Below are 27,068 nucleotides of genomic sequence, written 5' to 3'. Positions count from 1 at the left end.
CCCCAAGTTTAAGATAATTGTAATACACTTATTGTTGGAACATTACATATTAAAAATGATGAGAGACATTTCTTGCCTCTTGTTTTTGCTAGAGATGGGTATTGCTTTTTTTTATGGTTCAATCTTCAGAGTGCATTGCTAAGCTGTGCTGCACTTGAAAATTGCTTCCTTATTGTATAGCTTGTTGGCCGATTTCTCAGCTTCATTTGTTCTGCATAACTGATATTGTTGCCATGGTGCTATCGAAGAAGGATGCCACTGAGGAAAAATGTTTTTGATTCTTTCACACCAATAACAACTACAGAAAGAGAGAGAGAGAAAAAAAAAATTCTTGGAGTGGATGGTAACAACATGTAGAATGTCTTTCATTTGAAATTGATAAATTTGCCACCTTTTTTGATAGTGCAATCATCATATCGTCGCCGGTCACACGAACCGACGAATCCCTCAGGTTTGCATAAGAATGACAATTCGAGAAAATCGCGTTTGAAGTTAACCCATTTTTGACTTATGGTTGCTACACTTTCATGTCTATAATTTCCAATTATTTTTGTAGTACATCAGACTTCAATTCTTGCTCTAATTTGTGAAGTTTTTATCGAATTGCATTGTTAACAAATAAGCGAGAAATCGTCAAAGAGCTGCATGCATGTATTTTCGGTCTGCAAAGAACGTTGTCATTTTCCATGTGTGTCCATATGTACATGTACATTGAGCGTTGTCATTGTCAACACATGTATTACATAGTACGCGCACTGTGCGCGCGGTCAATGAACTGTTGAATCTCAAAAATTACACGCAAGTGAATGCGCACTGATTCGTCGGTTCGGTGACCGCGCGTACGCGCGTACTAGTACGCGCGATCACCGAACCGTCGAATCGCCTGATTGTTTTAACACACGTGTCTATGGGGAAAACAAATAATTTTCACAAATGGAATTACATACTTCTACAAAAGTGATAAATACGTAAAAATTACACCGAATTACACAATGAGAATTTCAGAATATGTAGTATGGAATATCTACTATCGAAATGATTGAAAATCTCAAAATCGAAAATTTGACCCAAAATCGAGTGATTCGTCGGTTCGTGTGACCGGCGACGATATGCTGATATGCAGACAAAATACAAAATCTTGTGTTGGCAAATGTAAGAGCCAAAGTGCTGGATGTTATACTAGCATGTGGGTGATGACCACAAGTGGTCGCATGCTAAATCCACCTCATGTTTCCAACACCATAATAACATTCACAGAAAAGTGGTGTGTTTGCATTCTATAACTTTTGTTCCCCGGGACAAGTTCCCCCCCCCCCCCCCATATCCAAGGCTTGTCTAAACTTCTGTAATATATTCATCAACCACAGACATATCATATTTTTCGCTTGACCTAAAGTATGCACTATGGTCAAAATCAGATAGTATCCCATGATATATATCATATATATGAAGGGGCAGTGAGGTATGAAATGTACAGATTAAGCCTAATCAAGTGGAACCCCTTGTCTGGAATCTGTGATGACGTAGGGGTTCTGTATTATAGGCTGTGGAATATATCTCCAGATTTTTTTTTTTATTACTATTATTATTTTCTATAAAAGACAAACTTCATGAATTAGTAGATATCCTTTTGAAGTCATTTGATACAAGTGAATGTTATTCACGATGAGCATTGAGAACTGATTGGTTGAGTAGCAGGTAGTGGTGTATGGTTGATTTCTCTTCAGCAAAACTTGTGGATTGGTTTGTATGGAATTGACTCCAGGGCATGGTGTCATTAGCCCACTGCGGGAAGGGGTAGTTGCTTTGAGGGGACGGGGAATTTGTGGTCTTGTTGCATTACATGAAAAAAAAAAAAAACAAGAAGCAAACACAAGCACATAGAATGCTTTCTTCTAACGCAACATCCATATCAAATGCAACTTTTGTCGACTCGTTTGTTTCCCCTTTTCTCTGGTTTTGCTTCTACTGCTCTTTGACTGGCAGAAGGAAAGCAATGTGGCGGTGCAACTTTAATCTGGTTTGCGTGTTTCATGCAGACATTATTATGATGTACCGGTATAATATTTTTTGGCACACTTTGCAGTGGCTTTCTTGCATCCACCAGAGCATGGGAGCTATCCAATTTCTTAATCATGTAAAACTTCATTTGCATGTATGAATTTGCAACCACATGGACAATGCAGCCACAATATGGAAGTGGGTACATTCTATGTCTTATGATATGCAAATACATCTAGATATGCAACTGAATTTTCAGAGAAAGACATGCCCCCCCCCCAACCTTCAGTTATGTCTTATCACATCCTGTTAACATTTAATGGTATGTACTATATCCTGCTTTTGAAAGTTTCCTTGAATGGGTAAGTGGACACTTAGAAGCTCTTTATTCATTATGTTGTTGTTTTTCAGTTATCTGAAAACATTTGTGTTTCAAGGGCCCTTCATGTTTTGTTTTGTTTTTCTTTTTTTCTTTTTTTTTTTGTCTATGAGCTGTAAAGCTACAGTACGTCAGGCCTATTCCTGTACCTAGAGACACTTTACGACGCACCATTAATCAGTCGTTTTGTTTGTTTTGTTTGTTTTTTCCCCCTTGACACCTGTGTGTTTTCCCACCCCAGGCCAAGGAGCTGTACAACGCAAAATGCATCGATTACGAGAGGCTGAAGAGAGAGGGGATCACGGGGAAGGAGTTGGAGAAGGCGGAAGCAAAATACAAGAAGACATGTGAGTATTACTATCTCAGTGGGAAGCCAATGAAAATGTAACCCTTGAACCGCTATTTTTTACCATGGAGAAAGAAATATATGAAAACTAGAGAAGCACACTGAGAGCGCAGACCTCCACCGAGCAGCTCATTTCAACCACTGATCTTGAAAATCCTTCATTAAATCCATAAAAAATTCCTGGATCACTTTCAAAATTCAATAATCTGTCCATTGTGTCATTCTTAGCCTTTCCTGGAAGTTTCATCCAAATCCGTTTGCAACTTTTTGAGTTATTGTGCACACAGGCAAACCAACAGTAATGAAAACATAACCTCCCCCCTTGGCGGAGGTAATCATGATCATTTAGACTTGTGGTAGAGTATGACACTTTTCGTATAGTTTATACACTGGCAGCTATCAGTCAGTATACAGATGTAAGTGTGAATGTCAGTGCAGTTTTCACTCTGTACACATTCAGTAACTGCCCATTTTGCAAGCTTGCTTCCCTCCCCCACCCCCATTTTCCCACCCTAAGCCTCCACTGTGGCAAACTGATGATGAGATTAATTTATGGTTTCGTGAAATACATCAATCTAGTGCTTCAAAATAAACCTGTCTTTCAGGAGAAATACGTCTTGACTCTATTTCCATGACTGTGTAAAGGTTAAATGCAAGGAGTTTACTTTCATACTAGATATTATGCGGTGTATCTCTGAGTATTGCATAGCTTGACAGATACATGTGTACAAAAGATGAATAGATGGATGGATAGATTGATACATATATACACACCCAAAAAACACCAAAGAGATCTGTCTGTGAGTTATGCTAGTTTCACCCCATGACTCTTCCACATTAAAGTTATTTTTGGTCATGTGTCATCGACCAGAATCTTCCCAAGTATGCCAATCTGGTTTTAATTGGTCTGGGTGCATGCGAGAAGCTTGTCATGCTGTTCCCATAGAGGGCGGCAGACAGATTTGTCAGGAATCCTGATGCCAGACTTGTATAGAACTTTACATAGAGGAGATCTTGAAGGAAAGTGCAGTGGTGATGTTCAGATACTTCATATTTTGTCCATTAATCACTTTTAATTATAAACTGAGTTGCTCTCCAAATTATGCCTATTATCAGTTGTGCATTATAATGTGGTCAGATTAATGGCCAGGTGTCGCATTTCGAACAGGCAACTTTATGTGGATAAATAAACTTTGAGTTTAAAGGCATTATTTACCATTGGCAGATGAAACAAAAACCCAGCTTTAGTGCTTCAAAAATGCGAGTTAGGGATAGAAACAACCAATAGGCGTGTCTTCATCAGCCCGAAGTTCAAACTAGTGGGACATTTTGCGGTCTTAGTAAATAGCCCGATACAGCGAATGTGCGTCTTCATCAGCTCGAACAGCCTGCTTCGGGAAATTAGTCCGAAAATTAACGCATGCGCACTTTGCAATATTACTCTGCCTATCTCACGGTTCGAAAGCGGATTTCCCCGCTCAAAATCTCCTATATCACCGTATGTACGGTACTACAACCAGGGAGTTGAGCGGTACAGCATATTCTCTCCAAAGGGATATTAATAACGCTACTCTTTTGTCCAGTGAGGCATCTTATATGAAGTTAACAAATTGCAATGTTTAAATAAATCAAAAATACACACAATCTGCAAGAATCTTCAGCTAAGGAAGAAGTTTACAAAAAACAGCTAGCATGCACGGCACTGAGTTTTATTAGGGAGGTGAGAGGAATCACCTCCCTGGTTTTAATGATGTCAACAACAGTACGCCTATGATCCTGGATGAATACACCGTGCGTGGGGGTAATATACTATACACAATTACTAGCTTGTACATGCGTTTTCCATTGCCCGCTGGCTAACCAGAAGCGTGGAGGGATCGAGAAAATTTCGGGCTGATGGAGACGCACCCAAAATAGCGCGCTATTTCACGAATTAGCGCTCTAGTTGACGAACTAGACCAAGATTTTGGGGGAAAGTTTCCCGATCAAATAGCGCGCTATCTGCGTCTTCACTACACAGATAGCGCGCTATCTTGACATCGGACTAGTTTGGTAACCGCAAGATAGCGCGCTATTTTGAAACTTCGGGTTGATGAAGACACGCCTAATGTAAAAATTTCAATCATTATGATTAATGTTAAGTATTGTTAAATATACAAAATGTGAATGATAGTTATGATAAAATTGTTTCTGAACTAAACTGTGTACAGTTGTGATTTAGTGAGAAAAATAGTGATATATTCTTATATTTCAGGCTTTATTGCAAAATTTTATATGGTACAGTGAGATGTTTTGTGATACAACTGACCTACACCTATGCATCAAATGTAATGTGATAACTAAATTATTTTTTAAATCACCGCTCCAAAAGGTAAACAATACCTTTCAAGTAACAGCAGTCTATCTATCTATCTATCTATCTATCTATCTATCTATCTATCTATCTATCTATCTATCTATCATGTATCTATCTATCTGTGATATTATGTAACAAAGTTCAATATTACCCTCCTCATAAGAGAACAAATGCTCTCTGTTTCCTAGAGATATTCTTACTATGAGCAAGAGTGACCAACAGAATGCCTCTTAATTGCTAAATTTAGAACTGGTTCCTAAATTGGCAACACGGATTGAAGTTCCCGAGTCTCTCTCATGTCAGCAAATTTTTGTGTAAATCTCTTTTTGATTTATGTGGCACTTCAGTGTGTTTAGCCACTTACATCTGACACTCACCATTATAAGATATGCAGATATATCATATAGAGTTGCCAATTTGATGATGAAATAATAATGATAATAATAATAATAATGATGATGATGATGATGATGATGATGATGATGATGATAATAATAATAATTGCATTTATAAGGCGCTTTATACTGGTGTTTGTAAGTTTCTAAGAGATGATAATTACTTACTTGATTGATTAATCTTTTTTTGAATTCAATCTCTTTTTGTGTTGACACCCTTTGCACTGCCAGTGGAGGAGTACAAGCATTTGATTGACAAGTACAGCACACTGAGGGAAGACTTCCAGAAGAAGATGACAGACACATGTCAGGTGAGTGGAGCCGTCTTCTTCCCTTTTTTTTTAATCCCCCTCTTTAGGGAGCTAATCCCAGCTGCCTAATCCCAACAGGAGCTAGATATGGCAGAAATGTCCGGCTGCGATATGATCACCAACCCCTTAATTTCCATATCCTACCAAACAAGAGAAAAACCCCTCCAAAACACATGACATGTATAATATTTTGTTTCGGTGGAACACCCTTCCTTTTGTTTGGTCTTTGCCCTCTTTCGGTAGAGCTCGGCTAATTGCCTCAATTTACAGGCACTTTCTGTAATCCCACCCACATCCTCTTCAATTGCCTGACACTGCGATACCTTAATTTCTGCTGTCGACCGTAACCACACCCCATCACTTATCCAGATAAGATCTATGTGGCAAAAGTGTGCCCTTTTTTCCCTTTTTTTTTGGGGGGGGGGGGAGGATGGGGTTTGGTTTTCAGCATGTGGTAACTTCCATCAAGAGTCTTGTTCACTTTGTTTCCTCCTTGTTATTTTAGGGAGCTTTAGATTTCGCATTGCAGATGTTCAGAGATTAAAAAAAAAAAAACCTGTTCTGTGCATGCGCAAATTTGCTTATAAAAATCGACCTCGCGTAGTCTGAGTTTGCACAGTTTGGTTCTGGGCCATTTTTGCGTCCGCTCACGTTCACGATGCAGAGAGCTGCTCGATGCAATGATCCTATGGGGGTGCCATTCTACTTTGCATATGCTGAGTCCTCGTGGAATCGAAAGCTACTTCGCAACACAACGCAGTTAGAGAGGAGAACGGCCGACGCAATTATCGTCTAAACGTCCGGGTAGCAAATCTAAAGCTCCCTATTAACTCATGACTTCTGAACCCTTGATTATTCTGAGGGCTTCTAAATTTTGCCTCGTTTGTTTTCTGCTAGATATTCCTTTTCTTTCCCACATTCATCCCTGGGCCTTCTCTGTTGTGTTATGACTACTAAAGTTTGCATAGGATTTACATTCATAATTGTGATCAACTTCTCTGTCATGCATAATGATACTGAGTTTTGTAAAACCAGAAATTTTTGTGAATTTTTTGAAGAACTATGCAGATTCACAAAACAGTTGGACAAAGTGTGCGATGAAATATAATTGCAACTGCACTTCCACGTCTATCACAACTGTGTTTAACAGGCATTGAATCAAATACTCTTTGATGCTGTATTTATGTCTTAATATTTCATTTAACCTGTTAAGGACAGTTTGATTTTGCTACAACACACATTTCCCATAGGCACCTGCCTTTAGTATCCTTGGGATTCGTCCTCAACAGGTTAATAGAAGCCCAACAATACAATGTACTTAGTACTGGATATATATTTTATTTAGATCTAGAGGTACTGGTATTTTTTTCATTGTCAGCAATTTGTGAAAATTCCAAGATTTTGTTGTTTGAAAGATGAAGTGGCAAAAATGATGGAAGTATTTTGATTGGCTCATTGCAGTCAAAACACAGATGAAAAAAGTGTTGCTTCATCAGCAAGTACAGAGTGTGTAGCACCTGTTGAACGTGGCTGATGCTAACACCATCCAATTTCAAAACCTTAGTACAGATAACGGGTCTGCGGGGAGGATTTTGAATGGGGGGGGGGGGTGGGGGACTGGGAAAGGGGTTCGCCTGTGCTCCCTCCTTTTTACCTTTGAAGGGATGGTACAGTATTGGTGGAGATGAGAATCGGGCTTTTAACTTTTTGCAAGATACCAAGAAAACACTTATGATATAGTACAGAGCATACCATTTTAAGAGGAATTCAAAGTTTATTTGATGAAAATCGGGTTTGGAATGACTGAAGCATCCAAAAACAAAGTAAAACAAAGCTGTCGTAATAAAGTGTGGGTCCCACACACGTTGAATTCCTCTTAAAATGGTATGCTCTGTACTATATCATAAGTGTTTTCTTGGTATCTCTCAAAAAGTTAAAAAGTTGAATTTCCACAAAAAATGTTAGAAACCTGAAATTAGGTCTCAACCAAAACTGTACGATCCCTTTAATATTGAACTATTAACAGGCTAACTTTGGTCCCTTACTCTTCCATGTTCCTCCTTACCCTCGACTCAAGACACTCTCCTGTTGAAATGAAGCTGAACATGACCACTTGTGTCCCAGACACCCCTCTTCTGCCCATGACGTAAACCAAACGTCACCTATCCCATTATCCGTCATTTGTGTCCGAAATACCCACCAGAGCCCCTCTCACCCTTTCTGTGAACCATTACATAGACCTTTCACTCCCCCCTTTTTTTCCCATGTAGCAGGGCTAGAGTTGCACGCGTAAATCTTTGCTATCAATTCCTCTCGAAGCATGATGCTCTGCAAATATCGCATTCCTGCTCGGCTATCATCTTATATCCCGAAGATTGCAAGAAGAGACGCAAGAAGCTTTTGTGTTCTGACAATGTCTGCAAATAAAACAGTTGAGGTATTATAGGCAATACTAATCTTGATAATTGAGAGAAAACAACATGCGTGATTCAGTAGAAATTCAATTATGAATACTGGGCAGAATTTCACCAGAGGGAATAGCACATAATCTAATCTAGGGTTTTCTCCTAAGATAAGTAGTCAGCTAATGGTTTTTATATGATAATCATGTACTCTGGTAGAATACTGAACATCTCAAACTATTACCTCACGGTATGTTATTTAACAGTACGGCATCATCCTGTATGATATGAACTTGAGTTAAACATAAACTGCTCACTTGTAGAGTGGGCTACACAGCACTAGTTCCAAAATATAGAATTATTTTGGGTACCAGTCTAATGGATGCTGTTATTTAAGTCACTGGCTTTTGTTATTTGCATTACAATTTGGGATGTGCCAACTTTGTCCTGATGTAACGAGGGTTCATCAAGTTGCCATACAAGGCTGAAGTTAGGGAAATGATTGTAGTCATCAGTTCATACAGTATGTATATAATCTTTATACACAATTTTGCAAGATAAGGAATTTTTTTTGACAAAAATTTCAAGGCGTCACTGAGTTGTGGATTCTTTCACAAAAGTATGATTGTATTCATCAGGTATTCATGATTTTGTTAAAATTCGTCTGATCCTATTTTGCAAGTGTTTACTGAAATAAAACAAAAATTGTTTGATAAAGCATGTAAAATGGGCATGTTGCATAAAGTTTATCTGCAATTTTTTCAAGATGATTTTTGTTTGTTGTTGTTTTTTTTGTATAAAAATTACTGTAGGTCTGTGCCATGTAAGGAATGTGAAATAGACATGAAATCATGTTTGTTCTATGATTGGTTGTTAGCTTGTCTTTACTCTTGAATGAGAATTAGCAGCCAAAAGAGTCCAGCTTGCTGATGAAGTGTTTAAACTTGAGCTAATCAGCGTCTTTTTTTTTTTATATCTATGCCAAAAAAAGAGAGCACTCTCCTCCCTGCAATTTAACGGCGATACATATCATCGTAATCAGCGATCTTAGCCGTCTGTGTAAAGAAGCCGTCATCCCCTGAAGGAAATAGCAGAGCAATTGAATTAATAAATGTTATAATTGCGAGATGGGATCGAGCTTCACGCTCATTATCGACCGGACGCCACGGCAGCCAGTGCTCGGGCTTGTTTTTCATTGAGAAATAAACGTTCAAATCGTTATTGAATTTGCAGTCTAGACGGAACGGGACTCCCCCCTCATTCCGTTGCCAAACACTTTATTGGGAATGTCTGTCTTCCCAACGTAAATCCCCAAATTTTAAGATGACTTAGCATTTGATAATTGACTGCAGGACAACTTTCAGTGAATGTTTGCATCTCCTCATGCACATTTGGGGTTTGAATGATTGTATGGTTTGTTTTTATTAAAAGGGATATAAATAAGGTATGATTTCATATGTGTTTAAGAGTGTGAGGTACTGTACAGTGTGTGTACCAAATTTGTGTCAATCATACATATTGTAGCTGATATGAAAAAAAAGAAAGGCAAAACACTGTATTTACTTACTATTTAGTTTTGATAAGGCCCATTGCCTTCTCATTAACCCCTTCACTTGATAACCTTGTTTTATTTGTCACAGTGTCATGTCATTTCTTCATAATGTTGTCACATCTTTATGTACACTGTATGCATGTTTTACAAAGTGAAAATAGATAAATGAATTGATATAACTTAATCGTTTTTTCTTAATGGTAACATTGGCGAATCCAGGGGGGGGGGGGGAGCTCTGGGCGTGCACCCCCTCTTTACTTTTTTGTTAAAACAAAAGAAAAAAATAAGAAAAAATGGGGGGCACGTGCGCCCCCCCCCTTAATTTTATAAAGGCGTCTCCCCTTTATGGAATTCCTGGATCCACCCCTGGGTAATGTTGAAAATACATTATGGTAAATCAGTCCAAGCCCAAATTATGAAACCTCCTTGTCTGACTGACATATTGCATCAAAAACGATTAGTTTGATAGTGTTGTCAATAGCTTGTAAGTGAATTGTGATAGTATGATAAACACATACTATTGCACAACACTTCATTGCCACAATTTGCATATTGATTAGAAGTCTGGCCATATATATGTGAAGGGTAAAAAAGCAATTAAGACATTAGTTATGAAAGCAGAGAAACATATAGCGCACTATAATTGAGTGAGGGTGGTATCAATGGCTTTAATAGCAAGCATGATTATGAGAGTAATGGCAGTAGGAGCCATTGAAATGAAAGCAACAATAATTCCATTAGTTTTTATAGGCAATTATGCCTCTATGACCACTGTAATTGCTGCTGACACTACCAGTTATCATTTCTATCACTACTAGGTGTACAAGATAATTTGTACTACTACTTTTGCTACTGCTCTCACTACTACTACCTCTACTACTACTACTACTACTACTACTTCTACTACTATTACTACTGCCACTATTACCATTACCACAACTCCTGCTATGCTTCTTCTGCTATTCCTGTTTTACTACTATAACTGCTAGGTGCTACTGCTTCTATGTAACTGCTCCTATTATGTAACTACTTCTACTACTTCTTACAATAACAGCAATACTGATTACTAGAAGATGTAGTTTTTGGAGATATCATTTATCAGAGGTAGTTCTGTTACTACTGACATTATTATCTTCATTATTATCTTCTATTTCGTGATCATGCACATTATTGTCATCATCCGAACAATATGTAACAATAGTAAGCTGCATTATCGCCATCGACATCAAAGCAATTATCACAACCTGTATATACCCGTAATCATATTTGTCCTGCCTATATCTTTTTATTACTCTCTCCCTCACCCTGCAGAAGTTTGAGGCACTGGAAGAGGCCCACTTGCAGCAGTTAAAAGACTTCATCAAACAGTACAATGTCGCCATCAAAGAGTGCCATTTCAACGTGCAGGAGGTGAGAGTTCAGAGGTCAGAGGAGGTCACTGTATGCTGCTCTGACCTTTTGCATGGCAAAAGGAAGCAAGTCACAAAGAGTGATTTTTAATTTTTTTTTTTTACTCTTTAATGATTGATGATTTCTATGTCACTGAAACTGACATCAATGCATTATTATGTCTCCTTAACTTTGATTGGTACCTTTCAGTGGGTTAAGAGTTTATTCTATGCACCAAAGAAAACAGTAAAAATGCATGAAAATACCCTTGGGTGGTTTGCACAGGTCAGTATGGACCACCAATACTGGAGAAGGAGAGATAAAAAGAGCATCTATGGAGCAAGAGAAAAGTTTCTTCCTCTTGCTTATTCTGATGTTTTTAGTGAGAGCCAGTGAGTTGTTGTTATTGTCTTTGCCTTTTTCACTATCATGATCATATTATTATTGTTGTTTTGTTTTTTTGTTTTGTTATTTTTTTTTTTTGCCCAATCAGTGTCATTTGTTGATCACTTGGGGTTTCTCGTTAATTTCAACCTGCCCACTGGCTTTTTTTTTTTTCAGTAGCCCTGAACGAGTGAGAGAGACATGGATATGAGGTATTCCTCCTCATAAAAATCTTTCTTTGAGAGCTGAAAAATTACCTGAGCCCGAGAGCTTTATTTTTATTTCATTTATTCACCTGTTGGTGTTTGTGTAGTTTACACAGCACATGCAGTTTCACAGCTTCACACGTCAGCTAATATCAGGTTAGGGCGATGTGTTATGTATGCAGACAGTTAAAAAAGAAGAAGAAGAAGAGATTCATGAGGTAATGTGATTGTGAAAATGTCAAGGATGATACAACAAGCAAATTAAAGTAGCTTTGCCAGAGCAGCAGCGTTGGAGTGGGTGAATCAGGAAACAGCTGTGTCTTCTAACGAGTGTGCGGAGATAACCATAGATCTTCAAGGTGTGCGCCTTTTTTTGCATCAGTAGTGGATTCACACTGACATGACTTAGTAGGATATAAATCTTGAGATATGCATTGTGATCCAAATTAGTAAGATTTTTTCCAGTGTAGACATCTAAGAATCTCACTTAATAGCGCGATCAGCATCACGATCCAAATCCCAAGAAATCTCGCGATTATTTGGAAATTATTGCAATAAATTGAGGAATAGTGTGATAATTCACAATGCAAGGAGTGTGTGAATGCTGGAACAAATAATCTTGAGATATTTTATCTTGTCATTCAAAACGCAACATCACAACGACGCGCAAGAACAAGGACAAGGCTCATGGTGTCCAGTCGACTTTTGCTTAATCCGGGTTGTACCTTTGACCTCTAATACGCATGTAGGGAGGTGGAGGTCAGCGTGACCTTCATAATTGCTTTGGCAACGAAGAGAGAATAGACATTATATGATATTACTCTACCACTTGAGTGTTTGGGGAGTTGCATGTTCAATTGACAGACCACAAAGTTTGTGACACAAATCTTATATGGTGTGTCTTTTGCAGCTGGCAGTTGGTGAAGAGACTCATTTCAGTGTCTGAACACACTACTAATGCTCTAAACTTGTTCAGAAACATGATTACAAAGAGCTGTTTTTCAAGTGTGAAACCCTTTATTGTCCTATGCTATATTCTTTTTCTAGGCATTTTATACTTGCCTGTAGGATGATGTGTAACACAGTCATGGCTCTATGTTCTTTATTGTCTGGATAGGGAAACCTGACACGAATGTAAGCTGTTTAATTCATGAGGCAGTAAAGCAAAGAAAGAAGGGGGATATGAAGGGGGGGGGGGGTTTGAAAGAAATGAAGACAAGAAAGAAAGATGCAAAGAGTTGGTATGATACACTCCCGGGGACGTCACGTTGACGCGAGTCTAATGCTGCACGCCTGATGTGCGTCCCTAAATAGTCTCTCAGAGTGCAGTGACTCATATGAAAACTTGTTGCTGCTAATTTGGGGCATCTTTTCTGCCAATTTTTTTTTTTCTTTTCTTAAAGCCAGTGAAATGTTTTCATAAAACTTGCAGAGCTGGAGAGAGAAAGAGAGCGCATAAACTGCTCCAAAGTTGCTGCAAATGGCAGAGAAATGCAGACCTCCCAACCATACTGAATTTGGAGGAAAGAATCTGAATTTTGACCATTCCTAGCTCTTGTTTCAACAGGAGTTTCCTATTTTTCTGGGTAATTTAACTACACACTCCGATGGGAACTGCTCTTTCTTTCCTACTTTTAAGCCAAATAATCCCTATCTTTTAGTCAGAAAGGTTGGGAGGTCTGGAAATGGGAACAAATTTTCATGCATTTAGGATTGTGTACAAAGGTGTGCAACGAATTCATTAGAATCTGCCATTATATCAGGTTTAAGTCGTGTTAAGTGAATGTTTGTTTGTGTTGTTTCCTTTCTGTCTTTCACAAAATTATGAAAAACAAGTTATTTTGAGCTAATTGTGCTTCAGAACTTTGGGCTGAAACTGATCATCTTGTTTTAAGCCAAATACTCATTTGTTTGTTGAATGACAGTTGGTGTGTTTTTCTCTGTAATGCAACTATTTATAAAGTGTTAGGAATAGATTTCAATCACATAAAATGCCATCACCCACATCTCCTACCCCTCTCCCTCTTCCCGCACCCAGAAGGGTGCCGGGGGCCATTCATTTGTATGGAGTGGTAACAGGCAGCCACACACCATACAAGACCATGCAGAGCATTCTTCTGCCGACTTCAGCAGAAACACATGGCTAGAATCTTAATAAGTTTCTTCAGTTGTTGTATAGACAAGACAATTGTGCCAGTAATTATTGTATGTATCACACTTTCTTTATCTCTTCTGGCAAATGAGAATTTATTATACAACACCTCAGAATGATGTCGAATTGTGATTGGCCAAGAACATGTCACATGACATTCAATAGAAAATACCTATCAAACTCATTGAGAGTGACAGCCGTGCAATAGGCCCCTGGCATGGGCCTATTGCACGGCTCGAAGGTACTATAGCACGGCTTTGCGGGGGGCTACTAATGCACGGCCGCTCACACCACAGAACTCTACGCGAGTTCTGTGGCTCACACTAGCAAAGCGCCAGCAAACTACGTGCTGGCCGGCTGCGGCTGCGCTAAGTACAGACCAGGCGCGGCGGAGTACTGCAACGTTAACGTGTACGCACAGCTACTTTACCTAGCTAGTTGCATGTATTGCGACCTTACCTACTGCTGTGTTTTTACTTTTGACTCTGATCTGCTACGTGACCACAGTGATCCCAAAATCAAGACTTCATTTCAAGTTGAGAAACCGTAATTTGATTATTTTTCTGTGTTTTTATACAAAATAATTTTCGGAAATAGACAAAGTCTAGACCTACTACTAGATCTAACGACATCTCAGATCGGCCTAACAGTCAGGCCTAACTCGATCTAACGGTAGTGTAGAATGGGCATAGACCCTGCAGGGCTTGTGATTCCTGTGACTGTGTGGTCGAATCATGACGAGTGTTGAAAGCAGGACACAGGGTGATTTACAATTCTCGGCCTAATTGTTACATTTATTTTTGGGCCTTCCTGAGTTGGCGGTCACTAATTTCATGATTTAGTACTGTGATTGTGGACAAGGTGTTGTATAAAACGAATAATTTATGATTTTGTTCGTGCAGTGGGGCACGTAATATCGCAATCGGCGCGAGATTCGCCACTGGTCTATTCAACGCGGCGCTACGCGCCTTGTTGAATAGACCAGTGGCTTATCTCGCGCCTCGTGCGATATTCGTGCCCTATGCACTCATAACTCATAAATTATTCGTATATTATAGTGGTGTGCTAGTGTACATTATAACTTTCTCTGCGTTTTGTGCTGCTACCTCCAGGACCAGTGTGTCATTCATTTTGGCCCATCTAATCCCGGGGTAATTTTTTCTGTAGAAATTATCATCTTGTTCTTCAACTAGCAACAGTGAATTTTTCCTGAGCATCTTAAATTGGGGAAGGATTACATGGGAACTGGTTAGATTAATTAAATCTGTACAAAATCAAAAATTTATTACACAAAAAAAGGAGAAAGAATTACCACATGAGACAAACACATGAACTTGAATCTTCTTAAATGTGTTGCCAGTCTAAGGATCTGTTATAAATGCAGTGATTAAAAAACTTCTTATAATTCTGCTGACCAGCATAGACAATGGCAATTGATTAAAAGAGGGCTCAAATAAATTAGAAATTTTTACCCTGTGATATACTCATAGGGAATAGCAGAATTCATAATTAAAAGATATAACAACACCAAATCCATAGAAATGTGGTTTTAGTTTAAATGGGATAGGGCAAGTATTGCCTCAGGCAATTCTAACAAGGCCACCTCATAAAGTGCTTCTACAAATTGACTAAGGAAGTTCTTTTCACGTGGAAAATCTCACAGTATAGAAGTTTTTGTGAATTTCTTGCTCCAGAAGGCAAAATGATAAAAAATAGACATGGGGGAGGGGGTTAAATTGCTTTAAACCTTACTCTGTGAAATTATAGACCAGCAAAGTTCACTCACATCGGCATACAAGTTTCCAATTTTACTGTACTGCACGTAAATTGAGTGGCATATGGTGAAGTATTTTTGATAGATTCTGTTTTTTTATTCTACTGTTACCATGAGATCATGAAATATAAACAAAACCCAAATGAATAAATCCCATGTTGCAAATAAAAGAAAAAAGGTAAAGGAAGGCTGTGATCTAGGAAATTACCATGTATGCACATTTTGTATTTGTGTATTTACGTGTACACTGTATGGACATACGTATACATTAATTTATTTATCTTTTATTCATTCAGCCATTCTTTCATTTGTACTATTTATACATTGTGTAATTTTCAGTAAGAATTTGCGATAATGTTCAGATTTGTTCAGGAGATTTCTATGACAAGAACCCATGGATATTCCATCGTAATTAGCCAAAAAGGGGTCATCAATTTATGTCCGATCGCTGCGCTTAATGAAGATTTCCATGACCCGTTTCCTGGCGTGTGACTTCCACCCCATTATGACTGCCGGGGTCACATGTCACGGCAGCTGCTCCAAAGGCGCAGAGGAACAGGGGCCAACCCAACACCGTCGCAGTGAATCAGTTGACGTCAAAGAAGTGGCTGGTTCCTTCCTCATCATTCCAGCCAAATTGCAGAGATCCCCTCCCCCCCCCTTTTTTTTTCCCACCATGTTCAGTCCACTTGTTTTCTCCTGAGCTTTTGTTTAATCATCTCTTCTTGTCCTGTTTAAGATAGTTGCTTTCATACAAGAGTAAATGCACCTAATGTAACTAGCTCATTTTCAACAATTTTATTTTGTGGTGTATTCAGAAGTTTTGGTTGTTCCTGTTTGAATGTGAGGGGAACTTTACCATTTCTGCAAGTGGCAGTCAGATTACAGAGATACTAGTAAATTGTTGCTATTTTGGACAAGGCTTGGATGAAAACAGTCCATACAATGTAAGAGAATATTATTGTGGAAAGCAGTTGTTATCCTATCCCTGCATTTCTTTGCATTTTCATAAGGTTGTCATTCATAAAGATGTTCATAATTTTGCAAGCATTTGTTTTTATACAATTGGTAGCTGTTGTACTTGGCAGAGAATTTGTGTGTTTTTAATGGCATTTGTCATTGAAACAGTTAGACAGATGTACATTGCATTTCAGTTAGTTACACCCCTTCCATTATTTTCGTGTGACGGGATTGAAGTGTAACTTGCTCGGGACAAACAGATGCAACTTGATAGTGAATTTTGGCTCTTGGATCAAGTTAAAGGCACTCTTGTGACATACAAATTGTATTCCCACACCTCCACATATAGGCCATGCCTGGGTTCTAGTGTCTCGGAGAAGGGGATGAAAGCGTGAAAATTTGTGAAAGATTATTTCTCAAGCACTACACTGCATTGAAGGCACAAAAAAGTCTGAGCAATGATTTGAGAACTTGCTTGTTTTTCTCTAATACTTAAGTAGATTTCCCCATGGATATTATGCAAAGAATAAGGCAAAATACATGTACCTAGGGTCCAATCTTGGAATTTGTGCATACATGGTGTGTATATATAACCCAATCAGCTTCCGTGCGTATACAGTACACTACCAATCTATGCATTTCTCCATCTAGGCATATGTTGCGCCCTGTGCCTTCTGCAATGTGTCCCACATTGTACATTGGAAGCATTTGTGAACACTGAAAGTTTGATGCGATTCAAAGTCTTTGTTAGGCTCTACTCCCACGCTTCTCTTGTATGCCTCCAGTGGATTAGTTCTGGAAGGAAGCATAGCTGACACTGAAGCAAGTACGTAAATGCAAGATAGTTATCTTTGCAGCATGAGATCTATTTCAGCTGTACTATTTTTAGTGGAAACTCAGTAATTCAGAGCAAAATATGAACTTCTTTTGAAGCAACATTGGCTCAATCATCTATCAGTAAAACTAATTTATTTTTAGTGGGGGAAAAATTTTAGAAAGGAGAATACTCCCCTCAAACAAAAAGAAAGAAAGATGTCCCAGCATGTGCCAGTTTTCTGGGGCCCGAAGAAAGTTCTCAGGGTGAAAGGTTTTGTAGTTTATTTAGGTCATCTTATCCATGTTATACTATTCCAGGGCTAAGTGCAAAATCTTGTCTTTATTGTTTCCCTTTTAGATGACATGCTTACAACCCCCCCCCCAAACAAAACAAAACAAAACAAAAAACAAAACAAAACAAACAAACATACAAACAAGCAAACAAACAACAGACCATGAAATAATTCAAAACAAAACCAAATAAAACTGTGTGTGTGTGTGTGTGTGTGTGTGTGTGTGTGTGTGTGTGTGTGTGTGTGTGTATTAGTGCCTGTCACAAAATGAATATAATCATATACTGAGAACTTTTAGATATGTTGACACTGTAGAAGAGAAAAGCCAAACAAAGTGTTGTAGCTTTCTCTATTGTGATGCATAGGAGAAACCAGGCCAACAATAGGAAGTTGCCAATTTAATCATTGAAAAAGAACAGCTGTCTGACAGTACCGTCTTGGATTTGTAGTAAACAGATATTTCAAGTCACTTGATGTTTTTTGCTCAGTGAAAATTGATGAATTCTGTATGTAACCTTTCCATGCCCCATGAATGTGTGAGTTTGTAACTGTATCAGCAAATGAGGATTTTCAGGGGTGAATCATGATCCCTCATTAGTTATGGATGCCATTTGAAATCAACACCCACATGAAAATTTGCCACTAATTCCCGGCTTTTTTGCCCCGTGCTCTCCTGTATGTGGTGCCCCTTTTCCATTCCCGTGCTGTGGCAGTTTGCACGCACACACATGCTCGCCACAAGAGTCATGTGTTTGGCGAGCTTTTCCCGATCCCAGCTATAATAGTATAAGATTCCTTGGGTTGATGAGACGAGCACGCCACCCCCTCACTGCGAGCCCACCTCACGCTAATTCTCACAGCTTAGTCATTTCAAACCCCCCCCCCCCCCTTATCTGTTACGAATCAAACAGACTGTGCTGTTTTGTTCTCCACATGCTCAATTCCATGCCACGCTGTTGTTCTTCTCTCCACCTCCCCCCTGACGTCTTTCTCTTTCCCGGACCTTGCTGTCGAATGTCAAGAGATTCTCGACGTCCTTTAAACGTGTTGTGTGTTTCGCGTCACGAGCAGCTGTGCAGTTCATGTGTCTTGCTACGACATACGGTTTTTCTGAAGGAAGTGCCGTCTTTACCGTCTTAAGCCGCACATTCGACGAGGAAGCGTATCCGGGGAAGTCCTTTATGGAGAGACAAAATTTCCAGTGGAGATTAGAGCTTGATACAGCGATGACAGGGCTGCCCAAGTCTTAGCTCTCAACCATCCCTCCTTTCCCCCCTCTCTCTGGATCCTACAGTGAGCCAACGACGAGGTTCTAATGGCGGAAGAACTCTCAGGAATGTGCCCCCAGGATTTGGATATCATTAATTGGATTATTGCACACCAGGGAATTAAAAGAAGGAAGCCGACTTCTTATTTTTTTTCTCTCTCTCTGTTTGAATTGAACTGAAGAGTCTAAGAAAAGACTTGCATTTTCTGTTAAGTCTTTCTGGGCTTGGGAGAATTACTGCAGCATTGGACTTGGTATTCAGAGAGTCAAGCTCAAAATGGGCAACTGCTACAGGAAAGTGCAGCCCGCTGATGACGAGGTGTGTCTGCAAGATTTCTTTTCCTTCCATATCTTGAGGAGTAGGTGCTTGCAAGGTGACACTTGTTTCAAAATTGCTGGTGATGAATGTGCAGAATGGATTCTCAGATTATCCATCTACTTGTGTATGTCATCAGTGATTTGATGATGTTGTGATTTGTGTTGCATCTTGTAAGAGTTGATAAAATTATGTAACTTAATGCTTTATGTGATGCATGGAGCAATCCAGTGTACTTTCGACAGGAGTTGTAACTTCCTCGTGGCAAGGGTGTGGTGCCGGTAAAACAGTTCTACCTTCAGTGATTATTTTCAAAAGTGCATTATGTTATGCTCATATTACAAGTTGACTTTTTTCTGTTGTTTTTGTATTTTCTTTATATTCATCTAACTTTCTTTTTTGGTCATGCTAAACTGGGATCATGTTTGCACTTTGCCGCTGCTTTTCTTTTTTTAAGAAACAATTTTTAGCACGCATTAATGATTATTGAGGGTAGCGCTGTACAGTCTTGCTCTGTCGTCACATATATACACATATGTTGATGTTGAGAATGATTGTAAATTCATATGTGTGAATGTTATGTCCAGTTGATAAAGAGAATATACAAGTACATGGTAAAATGGCTAAATGTATTCTTTTATAATGAAGCACTAAAAGCATTTGATAGCAATGTCATTATAATGTGTCTCAATGGGAGGCGAGCGTCCATCCTGTGCTGTGAATGTAGACGGATCAAATTTAAGCCTCTAGGCATGCAATCATGTGCTCTATTAATTAATTCCTCTTTCCGGGGGTAATTTTATCAGCTTTTCACTTCGCACACCTGAAATATGAGGAGAAAAAATGAACTCCCCACTCCTTCGGTTGTACCCTACACCAGGCTAGTAGCCCTCCTGTGCTGGCGATCGTACAATATGAATACTAGGGCAGTAGCCTTCTTATGCTGGTGATTTTAAGGTGTGCTGTGTTGAGATGGACTCCATCTCACCTGAAACAAGATAATTTATGTATCAAACATATGCATAACTGTGTAAATAATATTGTATTTACGCCATTGGCATGTGTCCAAGGATTGCAACAGCATACCTGAAGATTACTGTGTGTGGCCATTTGTTGCAATAACAGTGTATCTTTGAATGATTTAAATGACAAAAACTCAGCGTTAAACTTTGCATCATGTTTTGTTTTTATTTTTTTTTCCCCATCTGTGCAGGTTCAGCGAGAGTTCACAGAGCAATGCGAAGAGTTGACAGAGGTCAAACTCATCTCCATGTTTGCTGAATCCAAGGGAACAGGCAAGGAAAGACCAGGTATGGATGAGAGGATAATGATAATGGTGGTGATGAGGATGGTGAAGATGATGAGGATGATGGTGATGATGAGGATGATGGTGATGATGAGGATGATGGTGATGATGGTGATGATGATGATGATGATGATGATAATGATATTGATGTTGATGATGATGGTGATGATGGTAATGGTGATGGTGATGATGGTAATGGTGATGATGATGACGACGGTGGTGATGATGATGATGACAATTGAGATGATCATCATAATTGCGATTGGAGGTGAAGACGATGATAATGATAGCCATACTGATGGTGGTAATAAGAATTGTGATACAGATGACAATGATTATAATGATCATAGTAGAGATCGTGGAGATGATATGATGCTATAGAAGAATATACTGATGGATAACCCTGAGATAGTGATCATAAGATGATGATGATGATGATGATGATGATGATAACAACAATGAAAATGATGTTGATGTGCAATGATATCAATGATCAAGACAATGATGATTGGTACTGTTGATGATAGCAGCCTTAATAGTAGCATTGATGAGTGCTATGTTCACCCGTTGAAGACGAGTCCCGAGATACTCGGGCAGGTGTCTGTGGGAAATGCATGTCACAACAAAATCAGTCCGTCCTCAACGGGTTAAGAAAGATGTTGATGAGGGTGGTAATGATGGTGATGATGGTGATGAAATTAATTGTTGCTCAGCTTGTATCTTGAGTAAAGTGAAAGATGGCATTTCTCTTTCTGGACAATTCAGGATCATTCTGATTTTACAGCAGTATCTTATTTTGTATTATGCTTTCTCCATTCTTTTGTGTGTCAAATTTGGCATCGCTGTCAAATACCTGGCAGCATCTTTGATTCAGAGATAAAAGGTACTTCAAACTTATTATGTGACTTGTGCTGTAATAGCAGCTTGTTCACATCTCATTCACTATCCTGTAGATAATGTTGGCATGATGATGTCATTGCATTCATTCATTGATAACTTGGCAAAACACGATGTAGACTCTTGTTTAAAAAACGCATCGAATTGACACAGCCCCCTCTTTTTCTTTTCCCTGCCAGTTGTGCTGGAGTTTGAGGAGTGCGACGTGTCCAACATCCCGATGCCAAACCCAGACACGGCCAAGACGAAGAAGAAAAAGCCGAAGAAGGTCAAGAAACCGAAGAAGGACAAAGATGGCGACTCATCAGGGTAAGAAAGACAGGGTGACTTCAAATTGTCAGTTGACTAAAGGGGGTATCTCACTGAGTGACATATGTTTGCCAATGTAGCAAATTTTAGTGAATTTTTGGTTTCGTCAGGGTTTGTGAACGGTTGCAATTAAGTTCATTTACAGTTGCAATCAAATTTGCAAACAGTTTTTCTTGTTGCAAAGAAATTTTGAACATACCACAAATTGCGACAATGAAAACTGTTTGCGAATTTGATTGCAACTGTTTACGAACTCTGACGAGACCTACTATTTGCTGAAAATTCGCTGTGTTCGCAAACATTCGCCGCTCTGTGAGATACCCCTTAAGGGGAGGAACTAATTGACTCTACTATTGAATCCAGTGACCCCTTTGACTGCCTGCTTATATATTCCATATATTCTATGCCACAAGCTGGCCGCTATGGGGCTCTGGAAGTACATTGTATGATGTCCAAGCCTGGACAAGTCATTGATGAATGTGTAACAATCCTAGGGAGGGCAACATATTTCAAATGTTTGACACCAGAACATCTAAACCAGCAAATATTGTGATTATCAGTATGATATGATTTGAACCATCTCTAATTTGATACTTTAATTATAGATGCAGATTGTATTACAAACAAGTAATGTGAATTGGTACAATATGCATGTACACATAACATGGGGCAGGTTTTTTTTTTTTTCCATGATATGTTTAGATACCTGAACGTCCCACCCTCAGTTTGCAAATCCCATTTAATCTGTGGAATCTGACAGGAATAATCAAATGTCCATTCATAAAAGGATATAGTATACATTCGAAGAAGGAGATAGATGATTTAATGCCCTGTATGATTTCATGGATAGGATGTTGTTATATGATACCATGTAGTTTTAGAGCGAAACATAAAATATTCAAACGTGATATGAGTGGTTATTGATATTTCTCTGTCTCATATATGTGTACTTTACTGTATGTTTCCTGGTTCGTTTCATGGAAACACAGTGTTAAATGATACAAATGACCTATGTATATCATAACAGCTGGTTCAGCATCCATTTCTGTTTTGTTTTGACAAAAACTTTTTTTCCACCCATTAAACCTGAAAGATGACAACCAAGATAAATCCTGAAGCTGACATATCCTTAGTCAAGTTATAATTTCTTTGCTGCTTGTTCCTCTTTTTGAAAAAAAAAAACAAAAACAGAACAAACATAAAAATAATGTTTATTTTCGTGCAAGTTTTTTTCTTGCAATCGTGTTCATATTTTCTTTCTTCTCTCTCTCCTTTGGGATTTTGTTCTCATTTACTGCAGGAATTCACCGGATATGGTAAGAAGAGCTAATCTTGCTTCGTTACCTAACACTGAGCCAACCTAGGCCCTCCCAGCTGTCCTGTACCATTGTGCTCTGCACTTTGTCTATTCATCACCCTTTACGTTTTAAGGAAGCAATCAATTTCCACCTTTAAAGGAAAAACAACAACAAAAACATGGGAAGAGTGAAAGAGAGGGGTCTGTTACTTGATGTACATTCTCTCTCTTTCTGAGAGATGGCCAAAACTCCTGTTTCGACTGGATGATTAGCAAAGAAACTTTTCGGCTTTTAGTGGCATTATCTTCCCTTAGTCCCACCTGTGCTTGTAACTCATTCTGGTCAAAGCCAGAAGAAAACAGGCTTATATCAAACAGGTTGGAAAATGGGGGAAAAAAAAGAATTGGGTAGGGAGACAATGTTCACTCTGATATCATTCATGTCAAAAGAAATGGACATTGTGTTGATAATGTGATGATTTGTGTGTGTTTGTATGTATGTGTGTGTGTGTGTGTGTGTGTGCATTGAGAAACTCATTCTATGCAACAACTATGCAGACATGATGTGTGAGTGTTTGTTGCTTCCAAGCATTTAAGTCTTTGAGGCAATATTTGTATGCAGAGTGCCAGCTGAAACATTGTTCTATCCCACAGTCAGTGGAAAAAAAAAATTGTCAGAACATGAACATGAATGGGTCATTCATGAGGTGTTGTTTTGCAGGGTTGTCAGAACACAGCCAAACGGGGATTAATGTATCAGACATGTCATGCTCAGTGTATCCTTGCTCCAACTTCAGTATTCAATGAGTGTGTTTGGTGCTGTTCACACTTTCACTAACCCGACCCTGAATCGCAGATGTGTGTGTAAGTGTTCAATGCCAGGGGTGCCATGGTTCAATCTAACATCCTCAAACGCCTACCCTCTGATTTCTCGTCAATCGCCCACAAACGCAATCCCTGTCTCCATAGCAACAGAGTAGCAACTCATCGGAGCGCTCGGGCAGCATCGGAAACGCCTCGCTGGGATCTTTCAAAGATTCCATAGCCTCGGTGAGATCCCCGATTTCTCTCCTTTGATGGTTCATCTATCACATCTGTTCTCTTTCTTTCTTTTTCCCTCAAGCCAGGTGATATTCATTCTCACTGTCTTCTTGCGTGTTTCTAGTGGATGGTATGGAGTTGGCTAACTGTTGTCGCATTTGTTTTTTTCGCAAGTTGGGTTCTAGCAAGACCTCATGTATCCATATTAGATGCAATTGCCATCTTCATTGTGTTCAGGTATTTGGTGCACATCGAGTCTAAAAGCAACCAAGAATGCGTTCTCTGTTGATATTATATCTGTCATTCTCTCTTTTTCTTTCTCTCTCCCTCTCTATCCATCTATCTATCTATCTATCTGTCCATCTGTCTATCTGTTTACCTCTTTGTTTATCATTTTATTGATATATCAAGTTTTATATCTTTATTGGTCTATTTATCTTACTATCTGTATATCTATCTATCTATCCTTCAATCTTTCGATTTGTCTGTCTGTATCTATCTGTCCATCTATCTATCTATCTGTCTGTTGATCTATCTATCTATCTATCTATTTGTCTATCTATCCATATATCTAGATCTATTCTAGTTCATCTTGTCAAACTTTAAAGATTCATATAACCCTCACTGCCAGAATTGATTCACACACAACTCAATCCACTATTTGAAGATATCGGTGAGTATTAATGTGATTATGGATGTATGTCTGCACACATTCTAATACAGTGCACATCTTGCCTCATGTACAACAAAGTTTGAATCATATTGGTTTTGATGTTGGGGACACAAAAACACAGAACAAAATGTGCTCTTTGTGGTTTGTGCGGCCACAATGTTGTTTGAGAAACAACACTACAGGAAACAACAGAGGCAGGGGAAACATTTTTAGGAAGTGGGCCATTATGTTCATCAAAAACAGCAGGAGATGGCATATGTTTGACCTGTGATGAGCTAGGCTTCTTTCTTCTTTCTCTCTCCCTCTCTCTTCCTGTATACTGTTAGTCTGTCTTTCTTTCCATTTCTTTATCTCTTTCACTGTCTTTTAGGTTGTCTCTGTGTTCCTTTTTCTCTTTCACTTCAATTCAACTCAATAGTGAATACAATTCAATTCCATTCAATTCAGTTCAATTCAATTCAATTCAATTCAATTCAATTCAATTCAATTCAATTCAGTTCAATTCAATTCAGTTCAATTCAGTTCAATTCAGTTCAATTCAGTTCAGTTCAGTTCAATTCAATTCAGTTCAATTCAATTCAATCAGTTCAATTCAATTCAATTTAATTTAATTGAATTGAATTCAATTCAATTCAGTTCAGTTCAGTTAAATTAAATTCAGTTTAATTTAATTCAATTAATTAATTCCACACTTTAAGTCTATCTGTCCATTTGTATTTATGTCTCATGCTGTATGTCTCTTAATTTTTCTGTCTCATTCTTCTTTATCTCTTTCAGTTGTCTGTTTGTCTGTCTGTCTGTTTGTCTGTTTGTCTGTCTGTCTGTCTCTTTAGCCCTCTCATTCTATCTTTTAGTCTCTACCTATCTGTGTCTCTCTGTCTTCCTATTTCTCTTTCTGTATATTTGTCTATCTGCTTGTGTCTCTCTTTCTTTCTCTCCTTCAGTCTGTATGATTGTCTGTTTGTATGTCTGTCTGTCTCTGTCTCACCATCCCTTTCTTATCTTTTCCAGTCTCTATCTCTCTCTTTCTAACTGCCTGTGTGTCTATCTCTTTCTCTTTCTTTTCTCCCTTTCAGCTGTCTGTCTGTCTATCTGTCTATCTGTCTGTCTGTCTGTCTGTCTCCGTCAATCCTTCTTGCAGCTGTTTGTGGACAAAGCTGGCTGTCAGTTGCTGTTCTGTGCCCTGGATATCAGTTCTTTTGGTTACTTCTGTGCAGCGCTGTGTTTACATCTGTGGTCGCCCACTATGTGCTTGTAAATTTTGACTTCAGTCCACAACTAATCATGGGGCATTCATATATTCATACCATAATGTTTGCTCATGATAAGCACCACTTATCTTTTGTGCATAATTATCATATCATACATGTTTCTGTTTCAAAGCAGAACATTTTCCACCAAACATATAGCTGCTCAGTATGTGGCACAGTGTCAGGTAGTGGGTAAAATGCCCATGGATAACAAGTTCTCACAGTATTCCCCCTGAGTGACAGAATAATATCCCCCCCCCCCCTGCTGCACTTTTGGGTGTAGCAATGTGCTTCAAGTCCAACAGGAAGTCCATGGTGACACAAAAGGGATTAGAGGGATTAGCTAATCTCTATTCATTGACAATTAGTTTGCAGACATCTGCGCCAATCGGCGAGAAAAGCACTTTAGCAGGTGAGCTAATCGGCAAAAAATAAAAACACAGTAAGGCTTGAGAGAATCTTCGTTCATGCCGGTTCCCATACCATCTACAGCCTTCTATCGTAGGCCTGGTACTGCGATGTCTGCTGACAAATCGTCACATGATTTGTTTTCCCATGTGCGGTGTCACGCAGCCACGCCCTTCCTCTGATCATGTTCCTCGAGTCATTGTCGATGAGGGGGAAACAAAAGTTCTTTTTATCCCATGACTCTTCGAAGGTTGAACCACTTCCCTACTTACCTTTCCTCCTAATTGAGGAAATAAATAGTGAATGATTAGACACATAAATAATGAAGTAGATACCTACATGAATAGACAAATAAATAGGTAGATTAATGTAAAGATTTATACATGAATTGATTAATGAGTATTCATAATGAATGAATATCCATAATGAATGCATATTCATAATTAATGAATGGCTTACTGAGTAAGTATTGAAGTAAATAGTTATATCACTTAATAGTAGATTAATACAGAATTTGTAAAGGGGAAATCAATGCATATAATGATTCATAGATGAATTGAGTAGATGAGTAAATAAAGCAATATTGAA

General features: G+C 38.7%; 1 protein-coding gene across 1 annotated transcript in view; it reads left to right on the top strand.

The window, feature by feature from the left end:
- The window catches only part of LOC140237207 (F-BAR domain only protein 2-like), a 132,985-nt gene that overhangs the window by 50,890 nt on the left and 55,027 nt on the right, over positions 1-27,068 (top strand). Inside the window, exons 6-12 of the mRNA XM_072317152.1 lie at positions 2,622-2,727; positions 5,709-5,788; positions 11,054-11,152; positions 20,513-20,609; positions 21,682-21,811; positions 23,112-23,127; positions 24,078-24,158. Coding sequence (XP_072173253.1) covers positions 2,622-2,727; positions 5,709-5,788; positions 11,054-11,152; positions 20,513-20,609; positions 21,682-21,811; positions 23,112-23,127; positions 24,078-24,158 — 609 coding nt within the window. The remainder of the gene's footprint in view (positions 1-2,621; positions 2,728-5,708; positions 5,789-11,053; positions 11,153-20,512; positions 20,610-21,681; positions 21,812-23,111; positions 23,128-24,077; positions 24,159-27,068) is intronic.

Source organism: Diadema setosum, chromosome 13 (assembly GCF_964275005.1).
Source record: "Diadema setosum chromosome 13, eeDiaSeto1, whole genome shotgun sequence".
Taxonomy (NCBI): Eukaryota; Metazoa; Echinodermata; class Echinoidea; order Diadematoida; family Diadematidae; genus Diadema; species Diadema setosum.
The sequence above is the reverse complement of the archived record's forward strand: the minus strand, read 5'-3'. Positions and strand labels throughout refer to the sequence as shown.